This window comes from Platalea leucorodia, assembly GCF_965183815.1.
Source record: "Platalea leucorodia genome assembly, chromosome: 6".
Classification (NCBI taxonomy): Eukaryota; Metazoa; Chordata; class Aves; order Pelecaniformes; family Threskiornithidae; genus Platalea; species Platalea leucorodia.
The window spans coordinates 50,615,747-50,633,486 of record NC_138828.1 but is presented as its reverse complement, the minus strand read 5'-3'; the positions used below and the strand labels follow the sequence as shown (position 1 = coordinate 50,633,486).

Here is a 17,740-nt window from a genome sequence, read left to right as displayed (position 1 = left end):
CTGGAGCTAGGCCAGTGAAGGGCCATGAATATGGTAAAGAGACCGGAGCTTTTGTCATACGAGGGGACGCGGAGCAAGCTGGGATTGTTCAGCCTCAAGAAGGGAAAGCTTGAGGGTAGGGGGGAGTCTTGTCAGTGTGTATAAATACCTATTTTGAGGGTGGGGGGAGACGGAAGCAGACTCTTCTCAACAGTGCACAGTGAAAGGACGAGAGGCAATGGGCACAGATGGGAATACAGGGAATTTCCTTTAAACAAGAAAGTCAGAATCTCCTTTTGGATCTCTATTTACTTATTTGGTTTATCGGATGTACTTAATGAGAGCAGATTTCCCTAGTGAAATGGGTTTAGAGCCTGTATGCCCTGTACATCGATAAAAAGAGTTGGTGACATCTCAAATATAATTAAAAATGCAAATGTAGTTGTTAAAGAGTCCTAGCCCATGCTGATCCCCAGGAGCCATGTTCCTTAGCTCCCCTGTGTATGACAGTCCAATATTTGTCATTGTAGATTTTGTTTATGTACAGTTCCTACTCCCCTGTTTTCCTGTTTTCTATATGTTTTTCTAAGTAGTTTGGTTGAGACTGGGTTCCTCTGTTTTCTGATCAGCTGGAAAAAAGCCAGTTTCGGAGAGTAATGTAGTTCCTGGATGTATAATCTGGTGAGTGTCACGTAGGAGTAGAGAGGTGATACCTGGCACTAGTGAGATACCTATATAAATATTGTGTAGCTGGGACTTTTACAATTTCATGCTGATGACAGGATTCATGAAGATGTATGTACGAGAGAGAGACACTTTTTAGAAACCCTCTTTCCAGTGAGAGGCAAGAGAAAATTAGTTCACTGAAGTTTCTCTGAGCGAGGGCTAAAACATCTGGTTTACGGCCTTTAGAAACCCAGACGTGGAGAAGGACGTGATAATGAAGGATTAATTAGCACAGTAGATAAAATCATAACGAGTTTTGGTGGCTGGCAGATGGAAGCTAGATGCATTTGGGACAAAACATGAAGTCACCGGTGTCTGAGGTGGTCTGTTTTTACATCACTTGATTCCTTCATCCAAAACCCTGGACGTAATGCGAAAATCCCGTGGCAGAGCCTGGCTGTGTCTACACGAGCATGAAGCGCGGTGCGATAGGAACACCCCGGCAGAGCCCAGCCGTGGCAGAGCAGCTGATGTCCATGCTGCCTGTGCTTTGGGGCTTTATTTGGACTAGCTTTAGTGGTGCTACGGACTCCATGCCCGCTAGCAGCTGCAGTCAATCAGAGGGACTCCTGGATTACATGCTTCCTTTTCTTTTCCTGAGACAGGAATTTATTTTGCATTTCTGAGCCCCTCCACAATGTGAACCTAAGTGCGGTTAAGTGGGGACTATCAGCAGCTTCACAAGTGCCCTTCTCCTTTGTGCTAAAAAGTGAGCGGGGGCTCATTCCTTTGTTAAAAACTCCATTTTGCAGGAAGTCCTGTGCCTGCTGTACTCCAGTGTAAACTGAAGCATCAGGGAACAGTGGTTGCCTTTACGTAAAATAAAAGTACCTCCAATAATTTACAAAATATTTTATAGATAGCTATGAATCTGTATAGTCTCAACCCCCACACACACTTAAAATAACCCATATACTATGCAGGAAAAACTATGGCAATGCAGACTGTGCAACATAGCGGGACTTTGAGACGTTGGTTGATGATTTACAGGTCGAACGGACCGATGAAGCGCATGGCCAAGCCAAAACCAGGTGAGATAACCGCGAGGGGTCACTGACATGGCCCCAGGTGCCTCTGCCTTACCAGGACGCACCCCAAACCCACGGCCCCCTCACGAACAAAGTTTAGTGGCGGTGAACAGATGACTCCCCGGATTGCAACAAGGTCATTGTCCTCTTCCAGTGCTTTCATACTGAAACATGCGTCCTCTTAGCCTATTTACACTGGATGCAAATGTCTTTTGCAGAGCTGCACGCAAACTTCCCGTGCAGGCTGTCAGCTGAGGGGTATAAAGCGGTGCACCCTGCACTGCGTGTGCTCTTCTCCCTCGCTTGTGATTCCCCTGGCATTTGTGCCCGCACGTACGGTATTTCCCCCGCCCTCACCGGGGTTTGGTAGGCATTGCTGTCGCACCCGCAGACCGGCCGGCCGGGACAGCCGAGCCATGCCCCGGAGGCTGCCCCGGGCGGCGGGCAGGGCCCCGGGCGGCGGGCAGGGGCAGGGAGGGAGGCGCGGCGGCGGCCGGGGCGGGCCGGGGCCCTAGCGCCCGGCGGGCGGGCGGAGGAGGCGGGCTCGGCAGACGCACACGCCGCTCCCGCCGTGCTCGGCTTAAATAGGGCGGCGCCGGGGGAGCCGCGCACAGTCGTGGTCGTCGTTGCCGACGCCGTCGGTAGGTGAGCGGGGCTCGGGGGTGCCGTCGCCGCCGACCCGGGGTGAGGACAGGGACGAGGCCGCGGGCCGCCCCGCGCCGCGCCGCGCCGCGCTGAGGCGCGGGCGGCGCTGCCGCCGGCGCAGGGCCGGGGGCTGTCACGGACGCGCTGGCCGTAACCTGCCCGGCCGCCGCTGAGGCGGGCTGGCTCCGCCGGGGCCTGCCGGAGCCGCCGCCGCCCGGCCCTTCACCGCGGGGCTGGGGCGGCCTGCGCGGCCGCTGTCACCTGCGAGGCCGGGCGGCTGGCGGTGAGGGGCGGCGGGTGCCGGCGGGGCCGCCCCGCCGCCGATCCCCTCGGGCTGCCTCTCTGGGGCTGCGGCGTTTCCCCTTCCGATCCGCGGCCCCTGGAGCCGGCTCGGCTTCCCCTCGCACAAAAGCCTTCGGGAAGGCGCAGCCGGCCGCTCCGGCCTCCCCCAGCGCTGCGGCAGCCCCGGCTGGCGGGGCATGGTTCCGGCTCCGGCGCTGCCCTCTCCCCCGGCCGGGCCCGGGGGAAACAACTCGGGCCGCGGGGTGCTCGGCCCGGCCGGCCCCGCTGCCGGAGAGGCACAGCCCTGGGCTCGGCAGCGGGCTGGGGAGCGCAGGGCTGCGTGTGACCCTGAGGGGCTTAGCGTTTAGTTGCTGGATCTTGTCGTCAAGTAGGCATGAGCGCAGCATGCGCTGGAGCAGCTTGTTTTTAAGCAGTTGAGAGCGCGTATGGAAATGTAGCGTGAGGCAAACTGGCTTAAAATGGAAGGTTGAGTGACTTTGACTTTGCAGGCCTCCTCTCTGCTGTTAGGTAGGGCTTGCCGTGCTACAGCGCAGGGGTTTTGCCTGGTTACACGATGCTTTTGTTCTAGGGTGCATACATTTCTCGTTCCTGTGGAACAGGAATTGCAGCACTTGAAGCTTTCTGAATTTCTGAAGGGCATGTCTGTGAGCTGTCTGGTGTGTTATAGACACCCTCTTGGACCTAGTAATCCATCTAAACATATGCCTTGCTTGGGTTAGAGTCTGAGATATGAGGGTCAGGTCCTGTGATAGGAAAGAGTGACATCTAAAGAAACTGCTATTGAAACCCCGTGGTTCTATATCTGTACCTGGACCACAGAGCCATCCCATGTGGTGGTAGCAGATTTGTTTTCATCCACGTTGCTTTACAGGGAACCGTGCAGTCTCCTGAGCTGGCTCAGGGGTGTTTGTATTTGCCTCTCTGCTTTGGAAGGTGCTCTCTAACTCACGAGCTGAGATTTCTCAGCTCAAGAGATTTGGATCAAGAAACTCTGAGTGTAAGAAGGCATTGAGTTTACTGACAAATATCTTTCTTTTCTTCTTGCAAGAATAGCAGTATTAATAATGCAAATACTGAAATACAAAGATCTTCATGGAACCATACTGTTACTGCCTCATCCTTTAAAGTCCAAGGATATCTAGCTTGCTTGCACTGGAATATGCAAATATCTGAGGATGGCTGATGGGGAAAATCTAAAGCTTGTAATTACAAGTAGCTGTTGTGTGTAGTGTATTCAATTCAAGGTCTTGAGCAAACGGCCTTAGCCTATTCTGGGGACTGCATGATTATAATGAATTTAAAAGGCAGCTTCTAAATTTGGTAGATGCTGTTTTACAACTACAAATCAGCCAATGTCATGTTGGAAGTAAGTCTTCAGTTCTTGAGAAGCAAACCCCCAAGTAGCCTTTTGCCTCAAAGACAAGTACAAGGTTGGTATTGGTGGAAAAACAAAACCAGTAATTGAAAATGGAAGGAAAGACAACTTTAAAATACTTATCTGGGTAAGTGACTCTCCTGTTTCTTGAGTTAAGTCTCTGTAGCTGACTCTCCTACCTCATCGCTCCACCAGAAATTAATACCTCATGGGATTTTTTTTGGAGGAGATAGGTGTGTTATACCTTATCTGTCCTGGGTGTGTTGATCTCCAGTGGGGAAGAGTAAGTGGTTTCTTCGCTCTCTCTTCCCCTCTGGAAAACCACCACTTTGAGTAATGTGAGCAGCAGAAGATAGTAGTAGGTTATTGTCTTTTGTTTTGTTTTCTAAATCTTGGTACTACAGTTGATTGAAATGGGTAGACTCAAAAAGGCTAACAGCACCATTTTCAAATGTGCTGTTCAGATTTCAAACAACAGTTTCAAATGTGTGGCAGAGAGGGAGAGAGATTCTGGCCCAAGGGGATATGTTGCTTGATAAATTGGGCTTCTGGTAGTCTGATGAATAGACTGCCTGCCACATCCTACTTCCCTGCTGTGCTAAGTTACAAGTTCAGATATGTTAAATGTAACCAGCGATAACTCCCCAGAAATCCTCACAAACAGGAGGGGAGGTGATTTGTTCATTGGTACATGGTTTTGTGTGGGAGTTCACAATGCTGTGTGGCTCAAGGAAGCACTGCTGTACAGCGTTGACCTTTACAGGCGGTAGGCTGAACCGTGGCTGCAGATGGGGGGGGCTTGCATTTCTGCAGATCCTGCCTGATTCCTGAAACAAGATATTTGATAACACAAGGCTTCTGCTTTGTCTTGCTGCCTTTCATGTTGGGAGATGCTCATCTACAGAGAGTAAAATATGATAGTAAAATACTCCTTTTTTTTTTTTTTTGTTAGGATTTGAATCTTAGTAGTACTGGTAGTTTGTCCAAAACTGACTGAAAACAGCTTGCAAGGTTGTATAGAAATTTAGAGGAAAAATGGTTTTTTTTTGTTTTTGTAGTTGGACCATGTAAGGCTTATAGCAGAAGTGCATGATGTCTTGTTTGCAGAAAAGGACTTCTGGCTTTTTATATGAATTATTGTTCTTAAACCCAGAATGCTTGAGCTTTTTAGTTTGATACTGCATGTGCCTTGTTTCTAGACTTGGCCTCTGCAGTTGGGCCGCAGTAATAGCCTGGTGAGGGTGGATTAGTTTCCTAGGAAAGCTAGAAGGTGATGCTTACTATCACTGACTCGCAGGAAGTACAGGGATACCTTAATACCTGAGGTCACGGGGTTGCTTGGTTTGTCATGCTCTTTCTTGTGATGCTGGTGTTGGGAGGTCACTCGGTGAACCAGTTGCTTCCTGTAAGTACTTACTGATCTGTATGGTCTCAGTGTTTACATTCACAATGATGTTTTAAAAAATGTAACCTTTAACACTATCTAGTGTGATGCAATGTGGCTTAGTGTGCCTGACCCAGGTTGCCTTCTGCTAGACTTCAGGTGACAGAAGCGTGAGTAAGAAACTCATTCTTGCAGAGTCTCGGATGAGCACTTGAAGCATGTGTTAACTTGATGTTATGTACTGGGCTTTCTGAATAGTAGCCTTTGCCTGGGATGAGTAGAGCGAATGGGTTGGTATGACTTACTCAAGCTGTTAATGCCACCAGAAAGCTGCTGGTTTGTAGCAATTTGCTTCTGTAGGGTGATTTTCATCTAAACTGTAGTTGGATTGAGGTTAAATCAACAGAGTAGTGCCATGATGTACTTGCAAGTCAGAGTTCTAGGGATGCGATTCTAATGGATAATAATTTAGGCTGCAAAATAGATATTTGTAAGCACCTTTTGTGGTCTTTGAAGATGAGAAACTGATAAGACTGTTTAGTGACATGTTGTGTGTGTATGGGCATGGATCAAAGGAAACTTAAATCGATCACTGCCTCAAAGGCTTTAGTGGGAAGTATTGGTTTACCGTAATATACAGGGTTACCAGGTGCTGCTGAAGGACTGTAATTGCACAAAAGGCATTGAGCAGGTTCTTGTCATGTGGTTCAGCTTCTGAACTGGAATAAACTCCAGTGACCTCATTGGTGTGCACTCGGGTTACTTGTTGGGCATCGTTAAGAGGCAAGAATCCAGGTGTTGTTCCATTTGATTGCAAGAGGATTGCAGCCAAACGTCTGAGGACAGGGCTGTGACTTTCCCTGTAGATGGGGACAGAGCCTTGACACATCAGTATCAGATGTAGTGCTCCTTAAAGGTTGCAGCAAGAGTCTTAACTGCAGTTGCAGCTTATGAAGCAAATTGCCATGGCCCAACTGATGGGGCTGAATCCAGCTTGTAGGCTGCCTCCCTCCGGTCCTGCCTCGTCCCAAATGCAGGAACAGAAACTGAACCAGCAGAGGTGACCTGAACCACTGCATGATGCCTTGTGGTTGCCCAAAGCCAGACTGGGGGGGCTGAAGGGGGGTTGGAGACGTGTGTGGGGGTGTGAATATTACGGACCTGCTGGTTCCTCTCTGCGCATGGGATGAGTTCCTCACTAATAGCTTTAGTTCCTCCCTTTTTACTGTTGCAGGAAAGTGAATCTGTCAGTTACTGCTTTGAAAGGAGGGTTTATAGCTCAGAAGCCTGGCTGGGTGATCTAGGTGATTCTGGGTAAGAGGAGATACTTAGTTTTTTACTTGGGGGAGGGGGGTGTAGGTGGAGAGGAGGGGAAGGGCAGAGTAGTGGATTAGACAGTTCAACAGAACTTGGTTTGTTTGGGAAGGTCCTTTGTGGCTAAGGAGAGACTGTCATGTCATACATGATGTGACAGGCTGCACCACAGGAGACATCTTGCTGTCGTATTCATGCTGTACAAGGCTTAAACTGATGATTCTCCTTCAGGTCTCAATTACCTGTGCTCCTTTGCTGTATCTTGAGGGTGGTTGTGGTTTCCTTGCTGGTTACAGTTTGGCTCTGTCACAGGTGATTGCAAGACCTCAGTCAAGTTACTGCCTTGACTGCAGGGCAGGGGGAGAAAATCCTGGGAGGACTTGCATGCAGTGTTTGGAGCAGCACGCTTAAGGTGTAGTTCATCCCTTACCCCAGCTGTGCTGTCTTGTTTCCTTCTGGGAACTAATGGCTATCTGGTCATGCAGATGAGAGTTGATCTAGCAGACAACTAGCATCAGAACTAACCCAGGAAAAAGGTGTTTGCCAGATCACCTCCCTAGTGTGACTGCACAACCAGGTGAGTGCCTGGCCAGCACAAAGAGGGTTGTGGGAGCATGTATCTGGGACAGGTTGGAATGACTCAAGTTTAAGCTGATTGTAAATGCAGTCTGAGATTAGGATTGTGTAATTTATTCAGACAAAAGGTTTTCTCTTGTTAATAGCCAAAGTTATTTGTTGCACCCTCTTTTATAGTCAATAAAGGAGCTAGAACATGATTCTGCACTTGCTCTTTCAAAGGATGAGTGGAGAAAGACTTCAGTAAAACAGAGATCTGTGGGAGCTGTGCAGTGTAACCTGTAACAGTAAGAAAACAACAAACTGCAATGGCAAGTAGCTGTTGGGATAACTCAAAGGTATATGGGTGGCTCATCCTCTGTTCTGGTATATCATAGTGGAAACATCTTAGGGCCATCTTGCTCACAAACAGAGATAGGGAACTTGTCTTGTAGCTTTCTCCTGCCTGCAAGAGGCTGTAGGAACAACACAGCCACTTCTTTTACACCATGTGTTGGGCCTGCTTCCATGGCAGGCCACTGCAATGTTGGTGTGCTGTTCATCTAAATATTAGGATAGAGGAAGAGAAGCCATTGGTTCTTGGGGTTGTTTTCTTTGCAATACAGAAGCTGACGGCTGCTCTCCTGTTCCTTTCCGTTGCACTCGAACGATGTCTGGCTATGGATAGACAATAGGCAGGCTGCTGCCCGCTGTAAATAGCCCATTGTATGCCGAGAGTAGGAGCAGCAAAGAACGGCGGAGTCCTGCCAACTTGGGTCGTTGCCTTGAGATACTGGCTCTGCTGTAAAGCATGAGTCTTGGGTGCTGTGGGGTGCGTGTGTGAGCAGAGAGAGCTGGTTTCGTCCGAGCCCTACAGAGCTCCTTAACCTATCTGATACCATGAGTTCAGAGGGATGCTTTCATGGGCTGGATTTTGGGAACTGCTGTTTCTGTGGAGGTGGCCAGAACAGTGGTTATCTCTGAAGCAGTGTTGCCCTGTTATTAAAACCACTTTCCTGTATCTGCCTGGTATTGTTTCTAAACTTACAAACAAACTACTACTGGTTGCATTGAGGAAAAAGTGGGTTTGATCTCGAACATTGCCCATTCTGCTCAAAGATTTTTTGTTTGTTTGGGTTTTTTTGCTGCATGTAGCAACCTGAGTATCACAGACTGGTACTTGTGTTATCCAGGATCTTCTTCCTTTGGGTCTCCACCTGTGACTTGCAGTCATTTGCTATGTCCTGTCTTGCACTGGGGCTGAGTTTCAGTCTGTTCCTTGTGGTCCAGATCCCATCTGGATGAGAAGCAATCGCAGGACCTGAGTTTGTGAAGAGAACATGGCTTTTCTCCCTTGTCTTGAGTGAGCAGAATTAGCTGGGTCCTTCCTTGAGGAAAAGGACTGAAAGCCAGATCCTAGCTCCACTGGGAAGATCTTTATATCTCACTCTAAAGGCTCTAAACTGCTCTTCTTGGTTATAGTAAAGACTCTGGATGTCTGATGTGATTGGAGCATGAGCCAAGTAGATACTGAGATGGATCAAAGAAGGCTGGGAGGCATTGAAGCCTCCTTTTTTGATGAGGCATATTTGGATGCATATGTTAGGAATGTGAATTTATTCTCCCTGTTGCATCTAGCTTTGTCTTAAATACAGAAAACAAGAGTTGATACGACTAAGCGATTCCTAGCTTTAACACTATCTAAGTCTTGCAGAAAACTGTCCTAACCTTGGTTTTTATGCTGATGAGGCAGAAGGTGTAATAAAAATGTCATCCCTCCATATAAACCTAAGCAGTAAAATGTATCATAACGTAACTGATAACTTGTAGTATAACTGCTCAAGAAAGGTTTTACGTTACAGGCTGCTCCACAAACAACTGGTCAAGGAAATGAAAAGTAATGATGTGCATCTCTTTCCACCTAGGCTGAAATCGTAGCAGCTCCTTGACTACAATGGGACTCTTATGTGAATGAAATGATCCTGTTTACTTCAGTTCTTGTTAACTGTAATGGCATCACAGCCTTTGCAAAGAGTAACTCTCTAATTACATTGCATTCCTAAATCGTAAAGTGTGTGTGCAGGACACATTGTGACTAATGCAGAGAGCAAAGCAAGTATCTGTTGTTTTAAAAGTCAGAGGTGCTTATTGTGGGGCTTGAGGAGAAAAGAGCTAAGGTTGCTCTTAGTCCTTACATACATTATAGCCCCCTTTTTCTAGTTTCATAACATGGTGTCTGTGATATGCCCAAAATTAACTTGTAAGCCAAGACTTCCTTGTTGGAATGACCTTTAATTTACACAGATGAACAGTAAGAATAAAAACCTATGAAGTAGTTTTCATGCCTGCAATGCTAATGAGCATGATTTGATGCATAAAAAGCAACAGCATGGTAATCCTAACTATTAAGTCAGCAATTGATTTTTTTTTTTTATGCCCAGGGAAGATGAAGAGAGCACAGTCTGCTGCATATCACAGTGCAAATAACCAAAACGCATTTTTGTAGTGGCCCTGCACTGCATATCTAGGGGATGCAGCCCTGTACCCTGAGGCTGTGCCATAAAAGCAAAAAAAGTGGTGGGGAGAGGGGGCAGTGCCTGCAGGCTGGGGAGCGCTCCATGGGTCCAGGACCCTTCCAGAGGTGGAACTTGATTCTACCCCAATGCCCCCATCCATGACCTTACCTAAGCCTGTCCTGCTAACATTGTGAAACCATGGGCCCTTTGAACTATTTTTGTGGCTTTTTTGCTGTCTATAGCAAATCCTTGTCCAAATACTGGTTAGACTTTTTGTGAACTAGACAGCTCTTCTGTTGCCTGGTTGAATAACTGATTGCAGCAGTAAAGATTTCAAGGGCAAACTGTAAACCAGAGATTTTCCTGTAGAAATATGAAATCTTAGCCTGGTATGGTTGGTTTTAAAAATTAAGCAGCATATAATTCTGCCTGTTTGGATTTCAGCGTCTCCTATGCTGCCGTCCTGCAGCGGTGTATTGTTACACAGTATGTTCTAGCTATTTAAACATGCGTTTGGACATTCTTTAGGTCCTTTGTTTAATTTTATTGTCCGGAGGAAATGGCGGGACCTAAATTATCCGGGTAAATACGTCTCGGCTCTTCAAGCAAGCAGAGCTTAATACATGAACGCGTGTCTTCCCCCACCCCCCCGCCCCGCACCCCGACAGCGGCCATTGTCCGCCGTGGCCGGGCGGCGGGGCCGGTGACAGGCGCCGTGAGCGCTGCGGCCAGCCGGGCGGGCAGGCCGGTGCCCTTCGGCGGGCGGTGGGGTGACTGGGTGCGGGTTGCCATTGGCCCCCGGCAGGCCGGCTGCCCGCTGCTTACCTCTCACCTAGTGGGCAGGAGCTGGTGGGTCCGGCATGTGACAGCCGTCCTGGGAGACCTTGGCTGTAGAGGAGAGCACCAGCTGAGCTGACTGCAATCCTTTTTTTTTTTTCCTCCCCTTGCAGCTAGTTCTTGCTGTGGAATATCTGTGTCAGCGGGCGCTGGTGGGGAGCAGCCGCTTTCGGCTCTTCCTTCTGTGTGAATGCGACAAATCAAACATGCTTCCTGCGCTTGATTGTATCGCGCTCTGCTGCTGCCTTGGGCCCCCTCGGATGCTGCTTTAGCCTGCCTCGTGGCCAGAGACAAATCACTGGCGTGGTGCTGGGAGAAATAGGAAGCTTGCTAGCGTAGAGGAGCTACGGGAGGATATCAGCTGTGAAGGCAGCTTGCTGTAGTGAGCTTTCTGTGCACGACTGAGGGGAGAGTAGAAAAGAGAGTGAGTTTATTTAATGGACTTGAGATGAAAAATCCTGCTATGCTACTCTAGGATTAGGATGCTCTCTGTTAGGTTAATGCAGGCAAGCTAATGTCTTATACCCTTTCCCTCCCTCTCCCTGACTTCCCTGTTTGACGCTTCCTGTTTAAACAGTCTTATAGTACAGCTACTCTACAAGTAAATATTTAGCATTTGTGAAATGCTGTCCTTCAAAAAAAGAAAAAAAGGCAAAAGATTTGTTAAAATGCAGTCTGTTAAAAGCGATATTAAAACCCTGCAGAAATTGCCTCCTGTCGGCTTCACCTGTTTTTCTAGAGTATGAACCAGTAATTGCTTGCTTATTTAATTGCAGCCCTGAAGTCCAAAGATATTGCCTGCCTAGTGGCTGATCAAATTATTTTGGTAGTGGGAAGCTAGCAGGGCAAAGCATACATCGCTCTCCTACAACAAAAGTGAATCAAAAGGGGATTTCAAGTCTGTGTGTGTAACTTTATTTCCTATCAACAGATTCCAGCGTTGGGACAACCGCACTGAACTGCAATGCAAGCGCATGAGTTGTTTAGACACCTACGAATGCCAGAACTTGTGGATGTCCGACAGTATGTGCGCACCCTTCCGACAAATACACTGATGGGCTTCGGTGCTTTCGCAGCTCTCACGACCTACTGGTATGCAACAAGACCGAAAGCACTAAAACCACCATGTGATTTAGCAATGCAATCTGTGGAAGTAGAGGTAAGTGTTGCTTAATAGATGCTGCTGTTCACTGAATTTTGAAGCCTACATGGCAGCATTGAGAGACACCAAATGCTGATTTACAGAAGAGTGTTTCTAAACTTGCAGTGTGGGGGGAATACATTTCAGGGCATGTTTGTTCTCTTTCTGAAATATGGCTTGAACTCAGTTTTTTGGCTTTCTGAATTTGAAAACCAGTTTGAGGGTTGAGGTCATCGTGGTGGTAACTAGCACGGGAGAAAAAGACTTTGTGCTGAGAAAACTGAGCTACTGATCTGACTGGTGGGAGGAAACTTGTGAATATTACAATTGGCACAGTGTAGTTTTCAATTCCTGGACATGTGCTTAGGTCATGACCTATTAAATTAGGTCTTGGGGTCAGAGTATGTATGCTGGTGTATACTGATTAGGCTAATACTTTTCTGTTACAACATTTAGTTTATAATAGCTGACAGATGAGACTTTATATTGGGTTACAAGCATGAAGAGGGCACTAAGTGTCCTCAGATGATCTGTGGAAAGATATATTAGTCCTGCCAAGAGATCCCAGCCATAAAGTAAGTTGAAATTAAAGCAACCACCTGTTAAACTCTGGATATGCTAGCTTAGCTTTTGTTTTATGCTTTTTAGAGGTAGACAGAGTTGCTGTTAGGTGGTGGGTTTTTTAATAGTGAAGTCCAATATGGAAACAGCCTGACTGGGAGGAACTGTTGCTTAGAAGCAAATATAGACAAGTGATTACATGGCTCGGGTTTCCTGAGCAGGAGTTGTATCAATTTCCCTGTTCACTACAGAATCAAGATTTTTACTACTTGTTTCATTCTTTCAAGAGTGCCTCTATTTCTTCAGGGTAGACAAGGTGTTTCCTTTTTTGAAGGAAGGAGATAGCTTTGAAAGGTTGTGATCTTCAAGGGAGATAATTACAAAATGTAGGCTTGTAAGGCTGCCAGTTTCTTGCATTACTCTTGATAGTCAGAAACTACCACTATAGATATTTTATGTATATTTGGGACTGAAGTCTCCCTTTACAGCACATTCTTCTGTGTGGATAGACTGCATCCAGTTGTCCTGCATCAAGTGCAACTACAAACTGATGTAAGAAAACATGGCAGAGCAGTTTGAAATTTACAGTAGGTAAACTTTCATGAACTTCAGCAAAGCAAACTCCTGTTGTAGCCTCAAATCAGGTGCTTTCTTTACAATGTTTCATGATACTGAAATTGCAGAATGAAGCATTAGATGGCCCCCTCCATTCAAAAATTTAGTTAGTACCACTTATTTCCTAATCTTCCCGTTATGGTATACAGTAAGCTTACTGACACGTCATGCTATTATAGCAAACAATGGTCTGCTATTAGAATTACACAAAGGGGAAACAAAAATATGCTCTGGCAATGTGATAATTGCCAAAAATATCTCTTTGCAAGGAACGCATAGAGTAAGGATCCAGAGGTTAGATCTTACTTCTCCTGGTGAGCTTTCCCAGTCCTGACAGGAGCCACTTAGTGAGTAGAATAGTATTGTACAGCAGCATGTTTTGGTGGCTGGAATAAACTAGCAGTGAAAGCTTTCCAGCTGTGGAGGGCCTCACTAGTCAGTACAGACTTCAGCAGATTCGGGGGGCTTTGTATTGGAGGATGGTAAAACAGTGGCTCTTCACTGGCAATAGAACCAGTGACAAATACTTATTTGCTTGAGACTCTTGACAGGAGTCTTGGTTCACTCTTCAAACTAAATTGTCTGGCATTGCTGGGTTCTGTGATTGAAACTGTTGTTTGGTAGTATAAGACTTCGCTAAATTACCTAATGTGTCATTGATACATATTGTACTAATTAACATCAGCTCTCTGATCAGAGCAAGATAGATATAACAGCATTATTTTTCATTGCCTCTTCAGAAAATACATTTTTAATAGGAAGACTGAACAGTTGTAGAACTTAAATGAAAAACAGCTGAGTGTGTTAGCATGCCTTGGTGATAAAAGAGCTCAAAATTTGAGAGCATGTTGAAATGACTAAGATCTATCTGCTTTTGTTTGACAGCTCAGATGCAGGCCTTAATGTAATTTTGTAAACTGTACCAAACTGTAATCAAATGAAAATGTATGTTTTGAAGCAAGTTTCAAGTGTCTGTTAGAATTGGTACTTCTATAACTGTTAAGAAGAGTAATACAGTGCTTGGGATTCAGTTTCTTACTACACTTTGCTTAGAATTTCACTTCACTTACTCCATTTTCTTGTACATGTGTTAAGATGGACTGTCATTTCCACAGAAGAAAAATATCAAATCCTGCTCTCAAATTAGTCTTAACATTTTTTTTCTGGCTAAGCAATACAATATTAAAAGGTCTAGGGACTAAGCAATGTGCTCTAAAAAAGACATGGCAGAAGGCAATTCTTTTCTACCGTTTTAATATCTAATCTACCGGTTTGATAATTTTGAACTCTAAATAAGCTTCTGCTTAATTCTGACTTGTGACTTATTTCTTTGGCCTCTAACAAACTTAAATGAAGTCAGTGACTGGAGTAGGGTTTCTACATGTTCTGATAAAAAAAATCTTCATAACTTTATATGGGAGGAAAAAAGATCTTATTTACTGCTGTTCCAGGTCACTTCCCATCTCTAGAAAGCTTTGATTTGGTAGGCCGGCACCCAGTGACCCATTTTAACCATCACTGAGTGAGCATAAAGATTGCACACTTAGTTGAATATCGGTACAAAGAGTTACTGAAAGTATCAGCTCTTCTAGAGTAGATGCCACAATTAAAAGATGTGGAGTACAATCTTTGAAGTATGCATACTACAGTTACATTTCACTGGAAGAAACCCTCTTGCCTTCAAAGCTCCCAACCTGATCTCTCTTCAGGGGAACTTCTCAGAGTTATAGGTGAAAATCTTTCAGGATCCACTTGAATCCCTCCTCTGTAGGAGGGGAGAGAAGATTAATGAAGAGTAATTCTAAATAAAGTCTGACTAGCGTGAGACTGCATTGCTGAGACTCATGCTATATACTCGAATCATGCACTATATTGTTAAGAATTTCAGTGTTACAGTAATGGTAGAAATAGGGCGTTAGTCCTGTGTTTTGCAAAGCTTCTGTACCCTTAATGTCTGTAATTGTAGGCACATCTGGATCTGTCTGCTTTTAGATTGCTCTTTCCATTGGTGGCTGATAGCTGAACAACTTTGGCTTCGAGTGCAGGTATATGGCTGTCAAATACATTAAATCTTGCTTTAAAAACCCAAATACTTCTATTTGGCTCAAGTTCTGCTAAAGCATGTAGAAGGATAGCATATAAATAAACAGTAGGATGTCAGTATTTTCTAGTAGTAAGATTTTTGGATTTGTGACTCCGGCTTTTTTCTTCCCTTAAAAAAAGATTAAAATGTGGACAGAGGTATTCAACTAATGAAAACTTAAACTTACTTACAGTCTCCTGATACGCTACCAGAACTCTAGCTTGCCTTGTCTTTCAGGAATCACTTGAGATGTGTGCTTGTCTCCCTGTTAGTACGGGAGTACTAATAGCACAGGGTACACCTGTCTCAAAGGGGGAAAAGGATCCTTGGACAGGAGTTAGCAGGGCTCACTGAAAGAGCTTTAAACTAGATTTGAAGGGGGAAAGGGGTAAAACCAGGCTTGCTAGAAATAAGCCTGGGGGTGGCACACCACTGTTTGAGGGATGGTGTGCTAGCGAGGTCCTTTGGTCTGCTGCCTCAGTGGAGGTAGGGGATGGAGATCCATGCAGCAGCAAAGACGCAAGGGCTATGGATGTGTTAGAAACCATGGAAGTGCTTGAAAACGGTCATGTAGGAATTGGGGTTTCTCCCCCCAAAAAGGTGGCAGGAGCAGTAGCCCAACTGAAGTGCATCTATGCCAATGCACGCAGCATGGGTGACAAACAGGAGGAGCTGGAAGCCACTGTGCAGCAGGAAAAACATGATATAGTTGCCATCACAGAAACATCATGGGATGACTCCCACAACTGGAGTGCTGCAATGGATGGCTATAAACCCTTAAGAAGGGAGAGGCAGTGGGGTAGCCTTGTATGTTAGGGAGTATTTTGATTATGTAGAGCTTAACGATGGTGATAATAGGGTCGAGCGTTTATGGGTAAGAATCAGGGGGAAGGCCAACAAGGCAGAATTCATGGTGGGAGTCTGTTATGGACCACCCAACCAGGATGAAGAGGCAGACGAAGTATTCTATAAGCAGCTGGGAGAAGTCTCACAGAAGTCTTACCAGATGCCTGCTGGAAATACAATACAGCAGAGAGGAAACAGTCTAGGAAGTTCCTGGAGCATGGGGAAGGTAACTGCCTGACACAGCTGGTGAGGGAGCCAACCAGGGAAGGCGCCCCGCTGGACCTGTTTGTTTGTGAACAGAGAAGGACTGGTGGGTGATGTGAGGGTTGCAGACTGTCTTAGGCATAGCGATCATGAAATGACAGAGTTTTTGATTTGTGGAGAGGTAAGGAGGGGGGGGGTCAGTAGAACTGCTACCTTGGACTTTCAGAGGGCAGACTTTGGCCTGTTTAGGAGCCTGGTTGACAGAGTCCCTTGGGAGGCAGTCCTGAAGGGCAAAGTTGTCCAGGAACGCTGGACATGCTTGAAGAAGGAAAGCTTGAAGACGCAGGAGCAGGCTGTCCCCATGTGCTGAAAGATGAGCCGGCAGGGGAGAAGACCGGCCTGGCTGAACAGAGAGCTTGGCTGGAACTCGGGGGGGTGGGGGGGGAGAGAGGAAAACGAGAGTTGACAACCTTTGGAAGCAGGGGCAGGCAACTCTGGAGGACTACAAGGATGTTGTGAGGTTATGCAGGGAGAAGATTAGAAGGGCCAAAGCCCAGCTGGAACTTAGTCTGGCTACTGCTGTAAAAGACAACAAAAAATGTATCTGTAAATACATTAGCAACAGAAGGAGAGCTAAGGAGAATCTCCATCCTTTCTTGGATGCAGGGGGAAGCATAGTGAAGAGGACAAGGAAAAGGCCGAGGTACTTAGTGCCCTCTTTGCCTCAGTCTTCAATAGTCAGACCAGGTTTTTTTCAGGGTACCCAGCTCCCTGAGCTGGAAGACAGGGATAGGAAGCAGAACAAAGCCCCCATAATCCAAGGGGAAATGGTTAGAGACCTGCTGCACCATGTAGACGCACACAAGTCTATGGGGCCGGATGGGATCCAACCAAGGGTACTGAGGGAGCTGGTAGAAGTACTCACCAAGGCACTTTCCATCATCTATCAGCAGTCCTGGCTAACTGGGGAGGTCCCAGTGGACTGGAGGTTAGCAAATGTGATGCCCATCTACAAGAAGGGCCGGAAGGAGGATCCAGGGAACTACAGGCCTGTCAGCCTGACCTCAGTGCTGGGGAAGGTTAATGGAGCAGATCATCTTGAGTGCCATCATGTGGTACGTACAGGACAACCAGGGGATCAGGCCCAGTCAGCGGGGGTTCATGAAGGGCAGGTCCTGCTTGACTAACCTGATCTCCTTCTAGGACAAGGTGACCCGCTTAGTGGGTGAGGGAATGGCTGTGGATGTTGTCTACCTGCACTTAAGGAAAGCCTTTGACACCATTTCCCACAGCATTCTCCTGGAGAAGCTGGCTGTTCATGGCTTGGACAAGTGTACTCTTCATTGGGTAAAAAACTGGCTGGATGGCTGAACCCAAAGGGTTATGGTGAATGGAGTTAAATCCAGTTGGTGGCCAGTCACAAGGGGTGTTCCCCAGGGCTCGGTATTGGGGCCACTTCTGTTTAGTATCTTGATCAACAATCTGGACAAGGGGGTCGAGTGCACCCTCAGTAAGTTTGCAGATGGCACCAAGCTGGGCAGGAGTGTTGGTCTGCTGGAGGGTAGGAAGGCTCTACAGAGGGATCTGGACAGGCTGGATCGATGGGCTGAGGCCATTTGTATGAGGTT

The 17,740-nt window shown here is 46.6% G+C and overlaps 1 protein-coding gene across 1 annotated transcript in view; it reads left to right on the top strand.

Annotated features, from left to right (window-relative positions):
• Positions 1-2,352: 2,352 nt before the first annotated feature.
• ACSL1 (acyl-CoA synthetase long chain family member 1) overlaps positions 2,353-17,740 on the top strand; it is a 42,652-nt gene continuing 27,264 nt past the window's right edge. The window contains exons 1-2 of the mRNA XM_082315555.1: positions 2,353-2,374; positions 11,594-11,821. Of these exons, the coding sequence (XP_082171681.1) occupies positions 11,627-11,821 (195 nt within the window). The 5' untranslated portion in view covers positions 2,353-2,374; positions 11,594-11,626. The remainder of the gene's footprint in view (positions 2,375-11,593; positions 11,822-17,740) is intronic.